Source organism: Sarcophilus harrisii, chromosome 2 (assembly GCF_902635505.1).
Source record: "Sarcophilus harrisii chromosome 2, mSarHar1.11, whole genome shotgun sequence".
In the NCBI taxonomy this organism is placed as follows: Eukaryota; Metazoa; Chordata; class Mammalia; order Dasyuromorphia; family Dasyuridae; genus Sarcophilus; species Sarcophilus harrisii.
In genome coordinates this window covers 558,820,701-558,839,397 of record NC_045427.1, presented here as the reverse complement: position 1 = coordinate 558,839,397, position 18,697 = coordinate 558,820,701, and the positions used below count along the sequence as shown (strand labels likewise).

At 35.8% G+C, this 18,697-nt stretch overlaps 1 protein-coding gene across 2 annotated transcripts in view; it reads right to left on the bottom strand.

Moving 5' to 3' along the window:
* Window positions 1-18,697, bottom strand: part of WBP1L (WW domain binding protein 1 like) — a 62,152-nt gene that overhangs the window by 28,403 nt on the left and 15,052 nt on the right. The window contains exon 1 of one of the 2 annotated variants that reach the window (XM_031955767.1): window positions 14,264-15,661. The exons of the other annotated variant lie outside the window; for it this stretch is intronic. Coding sequence (XP_031811627.1) covers window positions 14,264-14,290 — 27 coding nt within the window. The 5' untranslated portion in view covers window positions 14,291-15,661. Of the gene's footprint in view, window positions 1-14,263; window positions 15,662-18,697 lie in introns of those variants that run through there. 2 annotated transcript variants of the gene reach the window in all.

Genomic DNA, 18,697 nt, shown 5'->3' with positions numbered 1-18,697 from the left:
CTGCTGGCCAGAAATATTGTTCAAAAAAATTAGTATATAACAATGGAAAGTATCCTGGCCTAGAAGTCAGGAATCAGGAGACAGGAGTTCTTAATCTTGATTCCACAAGTAACTGGTAATGTGATCATTGCAAAGTGCTAATGTAGTACACAGAGAAAGCACTGGATTTGAAATCAGAAGATAAAGATTTTAACCTTGGCTCTTCTACTTTTCACCCAGATGATCCTGGGCAAGTGAGTTTTCCTCTCCGGCCCTTCATTTCCTCACTTTTAAAATGAAGTGGCAGAACTAGATTATCTATAAATTGATTCCACCTCTAAATCTACAACCCTAAAAGTTATAGATTCTGGTTTTCCTTTCATCAAACTCTTGACAGTTTTATCATTCCAGAACTCTACAACCACCAGTTTGTCTTCAGACTACATGTGCCACTGTCACACTCTGACAAATCAGAGTGCATCTCAATGTAGGATAAAGATGAGGAAGAGAACTAGAGACTGAGAATTAGGCCAAAAGAATTAGGAAGGTTAAACCAGGAGAAGAGTGTACATAATAGCAATTTTCTAAACAACTGAAAGATGTCATATGGAAGAAGAATAAAAAAAAATTTTTTTTTGCTCCAAAGAACCTATGCTAGTGTTTGATAAACTCAAGAGCATAAACTACTGGGGAAGAGATTCACTTGATAAGAACTGCTAGAAGAGTAGAAAACAATCTGATTTTTTAAAAAGTCTTGATCAATGCCTTATCTAAATATAAAACATTACACCATCCTTAAAAATCTAGGAGACTGAAAAGTTTTATCTTTAATAATTATGGACAGGGGGGAAAATTAGTAACATGAAATAGATCATAAAATCCAAGAGGCTATCATGATAAAATCAAATATAGGTGAAAGATTCAAGATGCATAATGAAACAGGGATTTTTTTTTTTTGGACATGGATTAATGTAGTAATGTTTTGCTTATGCATATTCATTATAAAGGTTTTTTTTTTAATGTGGGGTATAGGAGGGAAAGATGTAACTTAATTATAAAATAAAAAAAATTATTAATCACATACTATAATATTCCAGAAACTGCAAGACATTATTTAAAAAAAGGTTTTGTTTTTTTTATCCCTAAACAACAAAACTGGTATCAAATACAATTTTAGTATCATATTGTCATGGTTAAGGATATAACATACCTCTTTTCTGTTAATGACCAATAAACTGTTTATGGGAAATGAACGCTAAGATAAATGTTATGGGGAGTTTTACTGTGTTTAAAAAAAAAAAAAAACACCACTACCACAAATTTTAACATTAGACAAAGTTGGAAAAGTGAAAAGTTTTCCCAACACATAAGCTTTCTTTCTTCCTTTCTAGATACATAAAAAGAAAGAATGTTTACTGACTACCTTACTATGTGTTCAGCCTATTTATAGTTAAGGATAGGGACTGTACCTTTAATTCTACTGGCTCCTGGTAAGGACCTTCCTTAATGGATGCAGTTTGGTACCTACTTTATAACTTACAGTCTTAAAAGAATTTCCTCGATCAATTGTGTCAAACTCAAATAGAAACCTTGCTGGCTATATAATGATTCAGAAAATTACATATTACATTATCTATATTCCATTGTATTTTTACTTTTATTACATATTCGCCAATTGCATTCTAATCTAAATAAGTAATGTAGTGACCTGCATATCTGACATATCTAGCTTAGATCACTTGAAAGATTAAGGAACTTGTCCAATCATAAAACCTATCAGAATAGAGATATGAGTGGAGTGCCTAGCTCTCCAGCCAGCACATCAAGAAGTGTCTTTTGTATATTAATTACCTTGTACCATATTAATTACCATTTTTGTACCATTAATTACCATATTAATTACCAAATAATTAATTACCATGTTTAAAATTTGATATAACACCCATGAAGAAGTCCCTTTTTCATTTCCCTCTGTAAATCCTATTGAGCCTTTCTTATGCTCATCTATATGAAAGCTAAGCCTGTTACTTTCTTTATCTTACTAATATAAAAGACCTTCCCAAAACATTAGCTTGATCACGTCACTCCCCTGTTCAAGAAACTAAAATGGTTCCCCATTACTGCCTGAATCAAATTGAAACTTCTCCAGCTGGCTTTTGAGGCCCTCCTAAGTTTGGTCCCACCTTACCCAACCTCATCTTCCACTCTTCAAAACAAACTTCATTTCCTTACTGTCCCCTCACATATATCTGATTTATTCCTCGCCTATAATGTCCTGCCCCCACCTCTCCATCAATCAAAAGTATATGTAAAATTCTTTACACTAATGTCAGTCATTAATGTTATTTTGCCTTCAAAACAAGTCTCACTGCCTCCATAAAGCATTATTATTCTAGTCATTCACCTTTCTTTAAATTGAACTTAGATAACCTATTTCTTTTTTTTTTAAATTTATTTATTATAACTTTTTATTGACAGAACCCATGCCTGGGTAAAATTTTTTACATTATCCCTTGCACTCACTTCTGTTCTGACTTTTCCCCTCCCTCTTTTACCCCCTCCCCGAGATGGCAAGCAGTCCTATACAAGTTAAATATGTCACAGTGTATCCTAGATACAATATATGTGTGCAGAACCGAACAGTTCTCTTATTGCAGAGGAAGAATTAGATTCAGAAGGTAAAAAGAATCTGGGAAGAAAAACAAAAATGCAAGCAGTTTACATTCATTTCCCAGTGTTCTTTTTTTGGGTGTAGTGACTTCTGTCCATCCTTGATCAATTGAAACCGAGTTAGATTTCTCAGATAACCTATTTCATACAATTTGTTGTTTATCCTTCATTCTTGAGGAGGTCCGCTGAATCATGAGAGTAATGTTTTGACCTGCTTGGTCCCAGTTCAAGTCTTATCACAAGCTAACTATATGATATTGGACAAGTGAGTTCAACCTATTTCAAATACGTGTGTGTGTGTGTGTGTGTGTGTGTGTGTATGTGTGTGTTTGGGGAAGGGGTTGACTCTGGCTTCAGACTCCTTCTCACAGACTAAATGAGATCTTCAAACCTGGCTATCAAGGTTCTTCTGGATCACACAACTTACAAGGAGTTTTCACTGGGTTGTCAAATATAAAGGAAAGATCAGTGATCTAGCTGGAGACCTTTGAGCAAATCATAATATCTTTCCAGGCTTCAGCTTCCTCAAAACAAGTTCTAGTTGACCAGTAAGTTTTCATTGGTACATCTCTCCATCTTAACAGCCTAACAAAATGTAGGCTTTTACTTGGTCTGCAGGGTCTATCTTACATACAGCTGCAAAGAAAAGACAATTTGGTATCCAATCACATCTAAGTTCTATGTGAGTTAACATGCCACTTTAATTTGCTATGACTGCCAGTGAAAAAGCCTAACAGTTTCCTCATCATTATCTACTTCTGTCCCATAATAATCCACCAAGAAGATTGGCACATTTGGCAGGGGCTAGTCACTCGGAAGTGAGGCTTGAAATAGTAGGTGACATATTGAGGGGAGTTAGCCATTTGGCATACTGGAGAGCAGCAAGGGGCTATTTACGGGGCCATCAGTGTGTACTTTGCTTGATTCTATCCTGTACTATGGATACTCAATGCTCAATAATGACCTTGTGAACAAGGAGCTTACAATCTAGCAAACTCATTTTTGTTCCTTTATTTTCTTAAAGAGCATTTTTCCTGCTGTGGTCAATACAAGACTACTAAATATAATTCCCTATTCATTTGATGATTCAGGAAACTGCAGAACCTCTAGGTGATCATTCTGATTAATTATCACTGAAAACATATAGCAGAATAAGTGCATATGATTCTCAGGACACTTCTTATAAGGATTTTGATGTTTTGCTTTGAATAAAGGTCACATAGGCTTAATGTTTGTGTCTTCTATAAATCAAGAATAGAAAAACCATTCTGATTGAGAGTTCTCAGGTGGATTGGTTAATCGTCACTGTGGGATTCTCCCTTGAACAATACAGATCACAATCTATAAATACTCAATTCCAGTGATGCTGGTTTCTTTTCAAGAACAGAAAAGCCATTCTGATTTAGAGTCCTTCTGTGGATTGGTCATCGTCACTGTGGGGTTCTCCTTTGAACAACATAGATCACAATCTAAATACTTAATTCCAGTGACACTGGTCTCCTTGCTGTTCTACAAAACTTAGCTCTCTTAGCTCTGAGCATTTTCACTAGCACTGGCTGTTTCCCATGCCTAGAATTCCCTGCTCATCTCTGCCTACTGGTTTCTTCTAAGTTCCAACTAAAATATCATCTTCTAAAGGAAGCATTTTCTAATCCCTCTTATTTCTAGTGTCTTCCCTCTAACAATTATTACTGATCCTGTATATAGTTTTTTTCTATATGTTTATTACCTGCCATCAGAGTATGAGTTCCTTGAGGGCAGAGTCTTTACTCCTTATTGTGCTTAGCACAGTGCCTGACACATAGCAGATGCTCAATATTTACTGTCTAACAATCCACCCCCAATTTCTCATCCAACTTGTATCTTGTTTAAGTTCCTGAGTTCTCTAGATTCCTCTAAAGGGGGTCCACCCAATATGCTTAAGGTCTTCTTCTCTTGTCACTGTGTAGATATAATATATGGACTATTCCTTATCTCTCACTCTTGAATCACAACTTCAACTTTTTTTTTTTTTTTAGCCAGTCATCTCTCTGATGTCAGCCTTTACATCCCAGCCCATTCGTGCCCATCATATGCCTCTACCCTGCCCTTAGGTGATGCATAACCTTAATCTTTTGGAGATTAGTGTTATACCACTTATAACTGGCCACATAGCATCCACAGAATGGTTCTGTCATAAAAGTGAGCTTGTATAACAGGAAGTGTGGAGTCATTAAAATCACCCTTCAATTTCCAAATGTAATTCAGTCCCCTTTCCTCTCTTGTTCATTTCTGGTGCCAGTTCATTGTCTATTCTGGTATTTGTCAAAGATATAAGTACTAGTAGATTATTTCGTTAGCCCAGTCATCCAGCTTCACATCCTATTCTGAACAATATATACATTTTTCATTCACTTGATTTTTCCTATATGGATACTAAGTCTGAAATTCTTTTAGGCGATTCTGAATCTCATTCACAGTATTTAATATAGTTAGTACAATACTATATGCAAAAGAGGAGCATCTGTAGGACCTTCCCACCTATCAGGAATGCTTTTACCATAGGATTCTGTGCTGAAATTCCTCCATAAGAGTGACAAATAACTTCATTGAGCATATATCTTCCTATTCATGGCTTCTGATTAGTAATCAGAGGGGTACTTAATTGAACAAAGTTATTTCTGTTAAAGCTTTTATGGGTCTGACATCTACAAGGAAAAGAATGTGTTGGAAGACAGCTTTTAAGAAACCATTCTACCTTATGAATCAAATGTTTTTATAATCCATGAATGAAGAACCTTGTATTCTCGAAATATTTCAGTAATCTATTGACTATATGGATTTAGACTATTATATAGCAATGCTTGTGAAAGCCTGCATGTTTTTACCCCATATTTTCATAAAGGATGTCCTAAGTATGTGTGCAGATCACTCTAATGTTTTGTAGAGATGGAAAAGTGCCTTGATTGATATTTTTTCAGTCCTCTTTTTTGGTACGAAAATCTGCATTTCAAATATTACCCATAGTTCTTTTTGATATCATGAGAAAAGATTTCTGAACTCTTTCAAAAGTGTGTCACTTACAACCTTTATATAATACAAGTTGCTTTTTTTGAAGTTTTTTTTCATAGAGATATTATTTGATCCTTACAATAACCCTGTGAATTAGGTCATCTAGGTACTTATAATCTGCATATAACATGATAAAGCTGAAGTTCCAAGAATTTACATTTATATTTACATACTAAGTTAAAAAAAAAAATTAGGACTACAACTTAAGTCTCCTATATCCTGCTTTACAATTCTTTCCTCTAAAGTATAGTACCTTGAGAAGCAATGGAATGCAGTAGAAAGAAACCAGGAAAACTGAATTCAAATTCCATTTCTAACATTTACACTTAGCACAACACCAGGTGCTGATTCTGAGTATATCACTTAAGTTAGATTTTTTTTTTTTCCTCAATGGGAAATTGAGGGTCTAATATTAGTTTATTATTAAGCTATTCTAAGGGAAGTCCTTTGTCAACCCTAAAACTCTATGTAAAGGGCAACCAAGTGGATAGAGCACTGCCTCTGGAGTTCAGAGAAGTTCTAGACTCAAACACTTTCTAGTTGAGTGACTCTCAGAAAGTTACTTAAGCCCAACTGCCTCCAAATAAAACAAAACAATATCATTATCAATATTTCAGTTAATTGAGATTTTATTGTACTTTTTAAAGGATACTTGGTAAAAACATCCTAAACATGCAAGTATATTTTAAGGAGCTAAGAAATTATACGAATGCAAATTTGTCTTTATGAATATATTTTTAATAAAATTTTAAACAATTCCACTTTATTATACCATCTTGGAGTGAGGTTAGTATCCTGAGATGTTACAAATTTGAAGGGTAATTTTTACTTTAAGCCTGCTTCCTCAGAAACTCTATTCCACTTCAGCAGCCTTACTTGGGGTCAAAGGATAACGTCCAACAACCTTCTCTTTCGTGCACCTCCCCCCATCTGGAGACTAGCACCAGATTTATAGTCAATAAAAATTTCAGACCAGTTCAAGAAAGCAGTGAAGTAGTAGACAGCACCAGATTTATGGTTAATAAAAACTTCAGGTTAGATCAAGAAGACAATGGGAAGTAGTAAGAGCACTAAACCTGAAGTTAGAAAGACCTGAGTTCTAATCCTATCTCGAGATACTTAGTAACTTTTAGACTATAGGCAAAATCACTTTACCACTGTGCCTCAGTTTCCTCATCTGTAAAATGAACCATAGGCAAAATCACTTTACCACTCTGTGCCTCAGTTTCCTCATCTGTAAAATGAAAGAGTTGGACTTCACAGCCTCTAAGATCCCTTCTCCCTCTAAATCTATATCCTATAAAACTGTTTATTTCTGTTTAGAGAGCAAGAAACAAATTAAAAACGTGCAAGCTAATAGAGAATAAATGACAGACCTTAGAAACTAGAAGCTCTCTTCATTAGACATTAATGACATTAATAAAATGGGAGAAAGTACCTAACTTTAAATCTTGGTACTCTGCAAGTCTAAAACAGATTTCAGATTATTTAGAGGAGGCATTTATTTTTCTTGCTAGAAAAGGCAAGTTACAGTAAACATAAATCATAAAAGAAACCTGGCTTTAAGTATAGAATTATTGTCAAGAATTATCGTCAAGAATTATTGCTTAATTGTTCCTAACTCAAAGTCCAGTGAGAAGGAAATGACAATTTCTATTTCAGAAATGCTATGTCTGATCTACCTGCTGGCAAAGTGACCATCTACCAAAGGTTTTCTATAGGATAAATCCTAAATGGATGGCCATTAACTGAAGGAGCAGTTTAGGAGTTAAGATTTTAAACCACTAAGTTGCTTATAAATACAGAGGAAAGTAGACAAACACATTGCTTGGAATGACAGTAGAAAGCACACCCTGACTTCCATCAGAGACCTGGTTTTTCACTTATGAAAGCATTTTAGCCCTTCTTCCTTTCAGTCTTTGACACATTCTCTCCCTATAGTACAGATTCCTCTTCATCCAGACTTTCTCTTCTAGTCATCACTGACCAAGATCACTTTTCTCTGAACTTCAATACTTAAGTCTGCATCACACAATTTAACATTTTACTACATTGTGTCTTACTTATACAGTTATTTACTGGGTTTGTGTTTGTTTTGTGACTTCCCTAACAGAAGAGGAACTCCTTGAGGACAAGGATAATCCATTTCTCAGTTGCTGTCACAATATAATCCAGCCCAGGACTGCCCATCTGAAAGGGACTCAAGAAAGACCTGCTGAATGATAATGAAATTAACACCACACAATAGTATTCAACAGTTAAATTCCCTTTAAAACGGCGGAAGCAAGACTCAAATCTGGGCTGCATGTATGTGATTTTAGTTTAGTTTATTGGTTGCTTTAGTTACAGCCAAGAATAATGTTTTGATTGAAATATAATGTCCTTCATGAGGCCCTCCCTGATTCTCTTAAATTGAGTGGTCCTTCTTTCTTTTCCTTAACATTTCCAGTATTTCATCTGTGCCCCTTTTATGCACTTAACACAGTCTGCCTATTTCTGCATGCTCTGACCCTAATATGAGATGTTCCAAATACTGAACAGCAAGCTTGTAAGAACCACGCAAATCACAAGCTTGTTTCCTAAAACTTAGAACCTCATCAAACAAAGTAGAGGTTTAAAATCTGTCTGGAAATCCACCTAATTTTAGTGATAGTTCCTATTTTAGGCATACTCATTAGTTCCATAGTGAAGTTCTAGAAGCTTTCAAAGTACTGATTAGTAGCTAAACTATGATCTCCAAACTAAATGAGAACCACATGACAAACTGTTCAATGCTTAAAAAATAGGACTTTGAGCCAGGAGGCCCTTTTTGGGGGTAGGTTCATTAAACCTAATTAAATATAATAATGTCAAGGGGCTTGAAAAACAAAATAGCTATTTCTATTGGACTGAATCCTGAGGGAACCAATCATATATGTAAAATTCAGTCCAAGCAGGTCCTATAAAGGAATTGGCTTACTTCCTCAAATTTACTTATAATACTTTGTATCCTTTTGCCTCCTTGCATCAACACCTAACGTGTATTATTTATCTGTGTACATCAATGCTACCAATGAAACCACTTATGCCATCAAAATATACCCAAAAAACACTTAGTAAATTTTTGTTGAACTGAATTAAAGGTGCCCCATCCATATTTTCCCTCCACTTGACACTTCTGACATTCTTGAAACTATCTCTCTTTGGCTAGGGACAATGTTAAAAAAAAAAAAAAAAAAAAAAAAAAACTTCCTAATACATGTCTACTTTGTTCCTAGTTAGAGGAGGAAAATGGTTCAGAGTCAGGCAACATTCAATCACCAGGTTCAAATCACCAAGATAAAGCCACAAGAAGCTAAGGCAATTTATGAAGTTCAAGGTTCCGTGCTGGCTAGGCTCAACAAAGCAAGCCACAAAGGCAGCTAGCAACAGAATAGGACCCATTTCAATTTAATACTCCTAAATCTAAATCAGCAAAAAGTCAAGCAGTTCTGGAACAAATTTTTTTAATATTAGAGAGGAAGAGGAGGAAAGTTGTTAACATTGTTATCTATGAGCCAAAGAATGAGGGAGTAAGGGGAAAGAGTTTCTAATGTAGCATTAGCTTAAAAACTAGGGCAAAATTGTCATATTTTATGGGATGCATATTTACCTTTCCAAGGAAAGGGAAAGGAGAGGAATATTAAACATATGGGTTATTGCTGGAGGAAGTGATTGTTTTCTTTGGCTCCAGCCAGGATTAAAGTTTCAAAATCAGCAATTACATTCCTCCTATCCACTGAGTAACTAACTCTTCAGTCAACTGAATTCTCTTTACTTTGATAACAGGAATGTGATGAAAAACAAGACTTGGGCCTCTAAAATAGCCTCTTTCAGCAGACATAGTTGGAGTTCAAGAATTCATATATATTATCCAAAAGGACTAGTGTTGGAATCTCTGTCTCTCCTTTTTATTTTTTTAAAGGCAGGGGAAGAGAAGAATCTATTTTCGAAAGTTGTGTTACTTAAAGGACTTTAAAAAAAAAAAAAAAAAGAAATTCAACCTAAGATTTGGGCTTTAACCTTTAGTAGCGCAAATAACAATATCCTCTTGGCTATCTGTTTGCATTTTATCGAAGTCCTCTCCAACCTCAGATTCTCACTGCACTTGATTCTACCTTAGAGGAGAGAATTTCAAGGGAAGAAAGTCAGCCCAATTGAGTCACAACACTCACAATTTGATTTCTTAGCACTCCATTCTAGCTCAGGGGAATAAAAAAAAAAAAAAAAGGGAGAGCACCACAGAAGCCAGTTGATTCTTTCTTTTTTAGTTTTGACATCAAGTCTTATGTACCCCAGGCTGGAAGCACAGGGGCCCCTCCCAGTCCCAATCCTACTGCTTATCTAGAGTCTGACCCAAACTGGTTTTGTCCTCCTTAGGATAGCCTGGACATCTCCTGCACTCAGCCAATTGAAAATCAGAATCCTCAAGCTCAACATCTTCTGGCTCCCTAGAGGAGATTAAATGCAAACACCACCATGTTTTAGTCCGATAAACTCTATACCATATGCACTGAGATAGAGTCAAAAGTGACAGACCTGAAGTCGGAACAATCCAATTTCAAATCCAACTTCTATCTGTGTAGTTCTTCATAAGTGACTTTAGTAGCAAGAGGAGTCTAGTTTTAAAATTGGAATGGACCTTTGAAGCTACATAGTCCAATTTCTTCAAAGTGCATATGAGGAATATAAGGGCCAAAAACTTCACTGACTTATCCTGAATCACACAGGCAATATGTGTCAAAAGAAAGAATTCAAACTCTAGCCCTTTAGTTCCAAATCTAGTGCTCTCTTTCCAATGTACTGCTCCTGCCCCATTTCCTCTTCCATAAAATAAGGATGTTTATACTGCATACTTTACTTTTTCCTTTTTTCCTAGAAAAAACATTAATACTTTCTGGCTATGTGGGCAATCATAGCTATTATCTTGATATTTCTTGATGACCTAGAGCAGTGGTGTCAAACTGAAATAGAAATGAATCTCTGCAGTCATATACTACTGGCTTTGAAAACCACAAATTAATATTTTATGTGTTGTACCCTGTTTTTATTTGTTAAACACTATTACATATATGTATATATATATAAAACCATATAGTTATGATTTAGAGCCACACTCAGGAGTTTCATAGGCCTCAGAATATGACTCACACCTCTAATCTAGAACAGGGATCAGCAAATTATACCCTGCCCAGAAAATTAGGCCCCCGTTTATTTTTGTACAACAGGCAAACTAAGAATAGTTTTTACCTTTTTAAATCAAAAGTTTTATTGCATTTAAAAATATGAAAACATTTAGAAAAAAATTTAATTTAAAGAAATTCTTAACTCTTGAGTATATATACATAACTTCAGACTGTAAGTTTGCTTGCTTGTGATCTAAAAAAGCTTCTTAAACTGTGGATCTCAACCCCATATGTGGTCACGTAAACGAATGTGGGGGTCATGAAAAATTAAAAGTATCAAATATTCCTCCAAGATTTAATTTTTATATACAAATAAATAAGTATATCTATCCTCATTAATATGCAAATTTGCTTTCATTTTTAACAAAGGGCAAAATTATATCTTTACTAAAGAGTTGTTTTAAAATCAATTTCTTCATGATTTATTACCAATCTATGTATACCTATTTTATATACCCAGGGATCATATAAAAATTTCTCAGGCAAAAAGGGGTCAGAAGTGGGAAAAAAAGTTTAAGAAGCCCTGATTTACAAGGATCTGCTGCCCTAATTACCAATCAGAATCAGCCTGGTCATTCATGAGAAATAATCCAAAAGAGCAGCAAATCGTTAGAAGATGCAAACAAAACAGAAAAAGAAACAAAAAAGTTCCATGTTCTCTTTATGATAAAGGAATATAAATGTCTTCTTGGGAAAGTTACATCACAGGCAATAATAGCCAGTCTTGTTTGGTTCTCCTTTGCCTCTTCATAACCCATTTACCTCTGGCCTCAGGAAATCTGCTTCTGAACAATTCTGGGAGCTTTGGCAGGGGAAGAGTAGTTTCAGTGTGAAAGGAAACATTTCATAGGTGAGCTGTGTAAGATATTCTACCTAGCTGAACCATTATCCTATCACTAGAAACTCACTTAATTGAACCACTATACAACAAAAGCAGAAAAACAACTGATATTACTGATACTCCAATACCATCGCTCCATAAGGACCTCCTTGATTCTCCCAGCTGAATTCTCCTTCCTTTATTTCTCATAGTTGTTTGCCTATGATTCTTATCAAATAAGCATTTAAGTAAATACCTACTACATGTGAGGTACTGTGCTAGATACTGAGGATACAAGTACAAAGAAACAATCCCTTAAGGCACTTAATAGTCTGATTAAGGTGGAATTGAGGATGAAGATAAGGAATTGAGTACCAAAGAGGAGAAAGAAGGAAAGAGTGGGAATTGCCAACCGAGAACTAACCTGATAAAATGGGAGGCATTTTCTAAAACATTTCTTCTGTCCAAAACTTATCTAAACAGTAAGATAAATTCCTTGCAGGCGAAAACATGCCTAAATCATCTTTATATAATCCTATAATACCTATCACTGTCCTCAAAAGATAGCAAACAATCAACAAATATTTATTGAAAGTTCAAAGTGAAGAACTGGTCTTGAGATATCCTGGGGATTGGCCAACCCAAGCCCCAGGAGAAGAGGCATAGTATCAAATTTGATGGAACACCTGAATTTCTTTTAAGAAAAGTCTTGTGTCCATTTTCTCCTTACAAATGCTGGACCTACAAGACATGCTTTAGATGGAGAATCCTTACTAATTATTTATTTCATTTAATCCATGGAAGTCTATTAACAGACAGGAAGGCAAGGTACTGACCTACTCCCCTGACAAATCTTATATTGAATTGACCTTTTATTGCTTTGAATCACTGAGTAGCAGCCTTCACATTTGTATCAAAAATAGAACTACTTTCTTAATAACAGATGTGTGCTGAAGTGAACTTGTTTGTCAGTTTTGTTTTTTCCAAAAACCTAGATTTTACATGGAGATAACTGAAGTATCATCTGAAACTGAATTCATAGGCTGTAAAAAACCTTCCATACACATTCCTAGAACTTACCACGAATTCCCTACCATACCTTAGCCACCAGGTTCTACTCTCTGTATAGTAAGAGGTAATAAGAACTGATATCAAATGGCTTTCACAAACGTCATAAAATACAACTTTCCCCCTGGCTACAGGCTTTGGACCACCAGCCTCCCTTCTCTCTCCAGAGGAAGCAGCCTACTTAGTCATCTTGTCTTTGTGCACTTACTTGTGTCTTAACTCGCTGGAGATCAGAAAAAGTACTGGGGGATTTCCATCTGCTGCATACTGGACTAGACTGGACTCGACTAGAGCCACCTAGGCTCATGACCTCTCTGCTCTCTCTTGTAGGTTGAAAAAAGAGGCACTTTTTTTATTTTGGGAAGTTCAGAAGAATGTCAACACCATCACTTGCCTGTTAGCTGTCTCAGAAGAAACATTACCAAAAATTAACAATAATATCAATTTCAATTGAGCTATTTCAAACTTCTCAAAAATTTATCTTTCTCATGAAAACCATAAAGAACTAAAGGTAATCCAAGGTTCACTGCCTCACTTTTAAACTCTTCTGGTTTATTCTTACTGCTCTGTCTTTCTGTGGATATTGCTTATCCCAGGCAAGGGAAAGAACACAGCTCAAGCTTCGAGTCCAGTTCTGACCTGCCCTTCATCGTTCTGAACATGGTTAGAGTTACACATTCCCATAAGCCATGCTTTTCAGACCAAAGGGGAGTAAGGCAGGGAGGGGAGGTGGCCTGCTTTGGATTCTCTCAGAAAGCCCTTGGACAAATTCTTGGAAGCAGCAGCAGACAGTAAGTTGCTCATTCCCTCTTACCAGCTATACTTTGAGCTGCTTCTTCAGACAGCAATTTACAAAGCAATTTGTTTCTGGTCTCTGCAACTGGGGATCACCTGCTTGGAAAATCAGTGCTAGGAGTGTTCTGTGCCCACTTCCACATCATTCTTCCTGACACGTGCTTGTGGCCACTAAGCTCCAGTATCATCACTACAAGTTGTAAACAAGAACTAATACATACCCTGGGACTTCAAAAGAAAGATGGTTTCAGAGAGAACCTTTTCTAAGAATGTATACTGTGATTGTGTCTCAGGTAGGCAGTCAAATAAATAATGAGGAGGGGCTTTCATTATTGGCCTATTACTAATTTCTCTCCCTCAACTACCCAAACTCCTTTCCTCATAAGGTGTCACAACCCAGTTTTTTTTTTTTTTTTGTGGGCTCTGCAGGACTACCACTATTATAACTATATCAAAAAGTAGCATGTGGCAGAGTTAAAAACTGTCTATGGCTAGACTGGATTTGAGAGTGAGTATAAGTGAGCACTAGTAAGGGGAAAGAAAAAAATTATTGTGTAGAAGCTAACCTGACACAAACTGGGAGACATTTTCTAAAACATTTCTTCCACCCAAAACAGTAACAAGCTTCCTCCCTCCCTACCTCCCCAAACACAGAACACAAAACCAATGGAATTACCTGTCTAAGACCCCAAAGGAAAGGCATCCTGCAACAGCATCGTCCACACACTTAGGTTTAAGAACAAAAGGCTCTTATAAGTTAAAGGTCTGGTCTTTAACAACCATGTCTCATCTAATGCAAGCAGACTGTGGCTGCAATCTTATTTGAACTGGACTTTCTTAGTAAAGAATATTAAGTAAACAGCACTGGGATCGACCAAGCAGCCTCCCTCTCTCTCTCCTGCTTTCTTCACTCCCGATTCCCTGCTATCTCCCCCTCCCCCCTTCTCGTGACATCTCTCAGACACAGCAAAGCCTTCAAACCATTTGCCAAAGGGGAAATGACATCAGTTCAAGTACATTAAAAAAAAAAACAAAACCCAACACTTCAGACAGCTGCTACAGAACACCACTGAGGATGTGCTGTAAATTGAAGATGCCCAGGTAGCTGCCAACCCTGGTTCTGCTGAAGAATTTAAGTCTGCAACATGACAGAGTCAGGGACTACTCCAGTCTCAGTAGCATTCCACAGTTTAGGAAAAATCAACACTTCAAATAAAGTTCTCAGATCTACAAAAAGCCATCAAGTTTCTGGATAAGAGTTAATTGAGTCATTGTTTCTCCTAAAAAACAAACAAACAAAAAGTTTGTTTTGAAGTTAAGCAATAGTTACAAGAAGAATTCTTTCATCATAGTTTTTTTTAAGGGGAAAAAAAAGTAATATCTTATGGTATGTGGCAAGTCCTTCACTGCTGCTACCAATCCTACCCTAATCTTCCAAAGTGCTGGTACAGAAACAGCCATAAGGAAATTAGAAAGTACCTTATCTCCACCATGGTGTCTATGTAACCCAGACCCTAAAAGCTAAGCTCCATCTGTACACTGACTTCTAAGGTCCTCTCTTCCCCAGGGAGCTCCTATTTCATAAACAAACTGAGCATGTACAAGATGCCAATGTCTTTCTTCACTTGCCTTACAAGAGGTACAGCAAGTCCCATCATGGCTTCCAAGTGGCCAGAAAAACACAAGACTAAATTTAAACTGTGAATTGCTTCTGAAATATTCATTATCTTAAAAATTTCTCTTCTGAATCCAATTTTTCTCATCTGTGGAGAGCAAACAGCTCTGTACCTACTACCAGTTCTACGTGGCAATCATTTTGCCCTCTTATTTCCAAATCAATTAATGCCCAAATACCAAAACCCAGGCTCCCAACCAGGGGCAATGGTAGTGTAACACAACTATTCTTATAGTTTAGCTTGGATTATCAGACAGGAACTTTCTACATGTATCAGATTGCCAAATAAATTTTACAAAATCCAAATTTGTTTTCTTAAAATTGTTCAAGCTCTAAAAGCTGTCTTTGCACTTATCACAACATGTTTTATCTTCTTTTACCATCTACCATAAGTATTTTATATATTATAGTTTCATATATAATATTATAAATAAAATAATATACAAAAGAGATTTACTTTAAAAGGATCTTCATGACAGTAGCATTATGCTAGGGTCTATGGAAGTAAGAGTAGTGAGGTTGAATATTGCTATCCCAAGCTCTCCCTGGGGAAATGAATCATAGCTAACAAATTGTGGGAAATTCATAAGCCCTAATACAGCATCATTTACCATCAGTGCAGTAGCTGGTATTCCTCCTAGGTACCAAATGAATGATGATGATAAGTATTCATGAGCTACATCTCACTTTCCAAGAATAGTAATCAATTAGTTGTTTTATGTACCACTCAAAACTTTGATTCCATCAATAAATTCTGTCCTTCAGTGAAATGATGAAAAACTGAACAGAAAGAGTTAATAGTCACTCTATACAAACTGTGAACTGGGTTGGCCTTTCAGGAAGGCAATCTGGAATCTTGCCCAAAGAGTTATTGAATTCAGCATACCTTCTGACCTAAAAACACCACTACTATGTTCCCTATATGCCAAAAAGATCAAAGAAAGCTATGGAAACATGGATATAGAAAAAATGCTTGTAGCAATAATTTTGGGGATGGCAAAGAAGTGGAAGCTAAGGGAGTCTCTATCAATTGAGGAATGGCTAAACATGTTATAAGAATATGTTATCGTGCTATAAGAAATGATGAGGAAGATTATTTCAGAGAAATATGAGAATGAACTGTATGAACTCACATAGAACAAAATTAGCAGAATTAAGATAATTTATAAAATCATAACATCACTAGGACAAACTGTGAAAGATTTAGAATTCTGATCAACATAATGACCAATAATCATGATTCTAAAGGGCTCATAATGAAACAAGCTACTTACCTTCTGGCAGAGAAGCACAGACTCAAAGTACCGATATACATACATACATACATACATATACATCCCTTTGTGAATGTCATATAAACACATTTATGTGAATATGTGTGTGTGGGTGTGCGTGGGTGTGTGTTTTGAATGTGCCAAATTGGGGATCTGATTTGTCTTGCCCCGTTTATAAAAGGATTTTGTTTTGTTTTGATTGTTTCTTTCTTTCTCAATGAGGGATAAGATTGGAGAGATGGAAGATTTTTATTACTTGAAAAAAATTAAAATTTTAAAAAATATTCTATATACATACAAAAGAAAAGAAGGGTTTTTTATACTGACAGTCTTATGACAAAAAAGGACTGGTGAATAGAAAACAAACCTTATTACAGCACACACTGATTCACCTTTTATTATGCCCTGTCTAGGGACAGATCTTGGAGTCAGCTTTGGAATGCATAAGTCAGGATAAACATCAGCAATTTCTTATCTCTTGAAAAAAGGATCCTTTATGTAAGAAATCTGGGCTCATATCCATGATATGCCATAGATAGGTCACATCTTTCTCCAAATAACTTTAGTTAGCAATCTACCAAACTACCAAACAATGCTAAATTCACTAACCTCTTTTTAAAGGAAAATACATATAGAATTATTATTTTTTTATTATTGAATTGAGTTATGTTCTATACAAATGTAGCAATTTTATAATTGTTCATCATCCCTATAACATTTCATAGGCTTACTCCTGTGGTCCAGTTCATCTTCTCTTCTCCCCCAGTTCATATCACCCTAAACAAAACAGTAATAGAAATGTTAACATCTAATTTTGTATTATGATAAACTACCTGTAAAAGGCACACTTATCTTTTCATTATGATATATATATTCCTTCTTTAAGGCTCCTTTGGTTGAAAACAACAATCTATGAGGACAACTTACATATGGAGATGATAAATATTATCTCCAATTCTGGGAGAAATTATAGTATTGGAAGAGACTGAAGTTCACAACACTAAGGGAATCAAAATCCCCCAAAATATGGATTATGCTAAATGGATCAGGAAAAGAGATAGAATAGAAATGAACTTTCTTAACAGTCCAGAACTAGGTCCCAAGACTGTTAATCTGTGAGATTTTTGATATTTTAGAGAATAGAAGAAGCCAAAACCAGGCCCCTCAGCCTCCAAATTCCCTAGCCTGACCCCATTCTTGAGAAGAAATGAGTAAGATTAATAAGTAAGAGAATGCCAAGTTTTTAGTATGGCACAAACTAGGCACTGACCCACACTTAACATACCATGTTAAGGTCAAAATGGGTTCATGATCTAGGCATAAAGAATGATATTATAAATAAATTAGAAGAACATAGGCTAGTTTCCCTCTTAGACCTGTGGAGGAGGAAGGAATTTGTGACCAAAAAAAACCCTAGATATCATTACTGATCACAAAATAGATAATTTTGATTATATTAAGTTAAAAAGTTTTTCTACAAACAAAACTAATGCAGACAAGATTAGAAGGAAGGCAATAAACTGGGAAAACATTTTTACAGTCAAGTTCTGATAAAGGCCTCATTTCCAAACTATATAGAGAATTGACTCCAATTTATAATAGTTCAAGCCATTCTCCAGTTGATAAATGGTCAAAGGATATGAATAATTTTCAGATGAAGAAATTGAAACTATTTCTAGTCATATGAAAAGGTGCTCCAAATCACTATTGAGCAAAGAAATGCAAATTAAGACAACTCTGAGATAATCACTACACACCTGTCAGATTGACTAGAATGACAGGGAAAGATAATGCAGAATGTTGGAGAGGATGTGAGAAAACTGGGATATTGATACATTGTTGGTAGAATTGCGAATGGATCCAACTATTCTGGAGAGCAATTTGGAACTATGCTCAAAAAGTTAACAAACTGCATACCCTTTGACCCAGCAGTGTTACTACTGGGTCTATATCCCAAAGAGATCTTAAAGGAGGGAAAGGGACCCACCATGTGCAAAAATGTTTGTGACGGCCCTTTTCGTAGTGGCAAGAAACTGGAAACTGAGTGGATGTCCATCAATTGGAGAATGGCTGAATAAATTGTGGTATATGAATGTTATGGAATACTATTGTTCTGTAATAAACGAACAGCAGGATGATTTCAGAGAGGCCTGGGGAGACT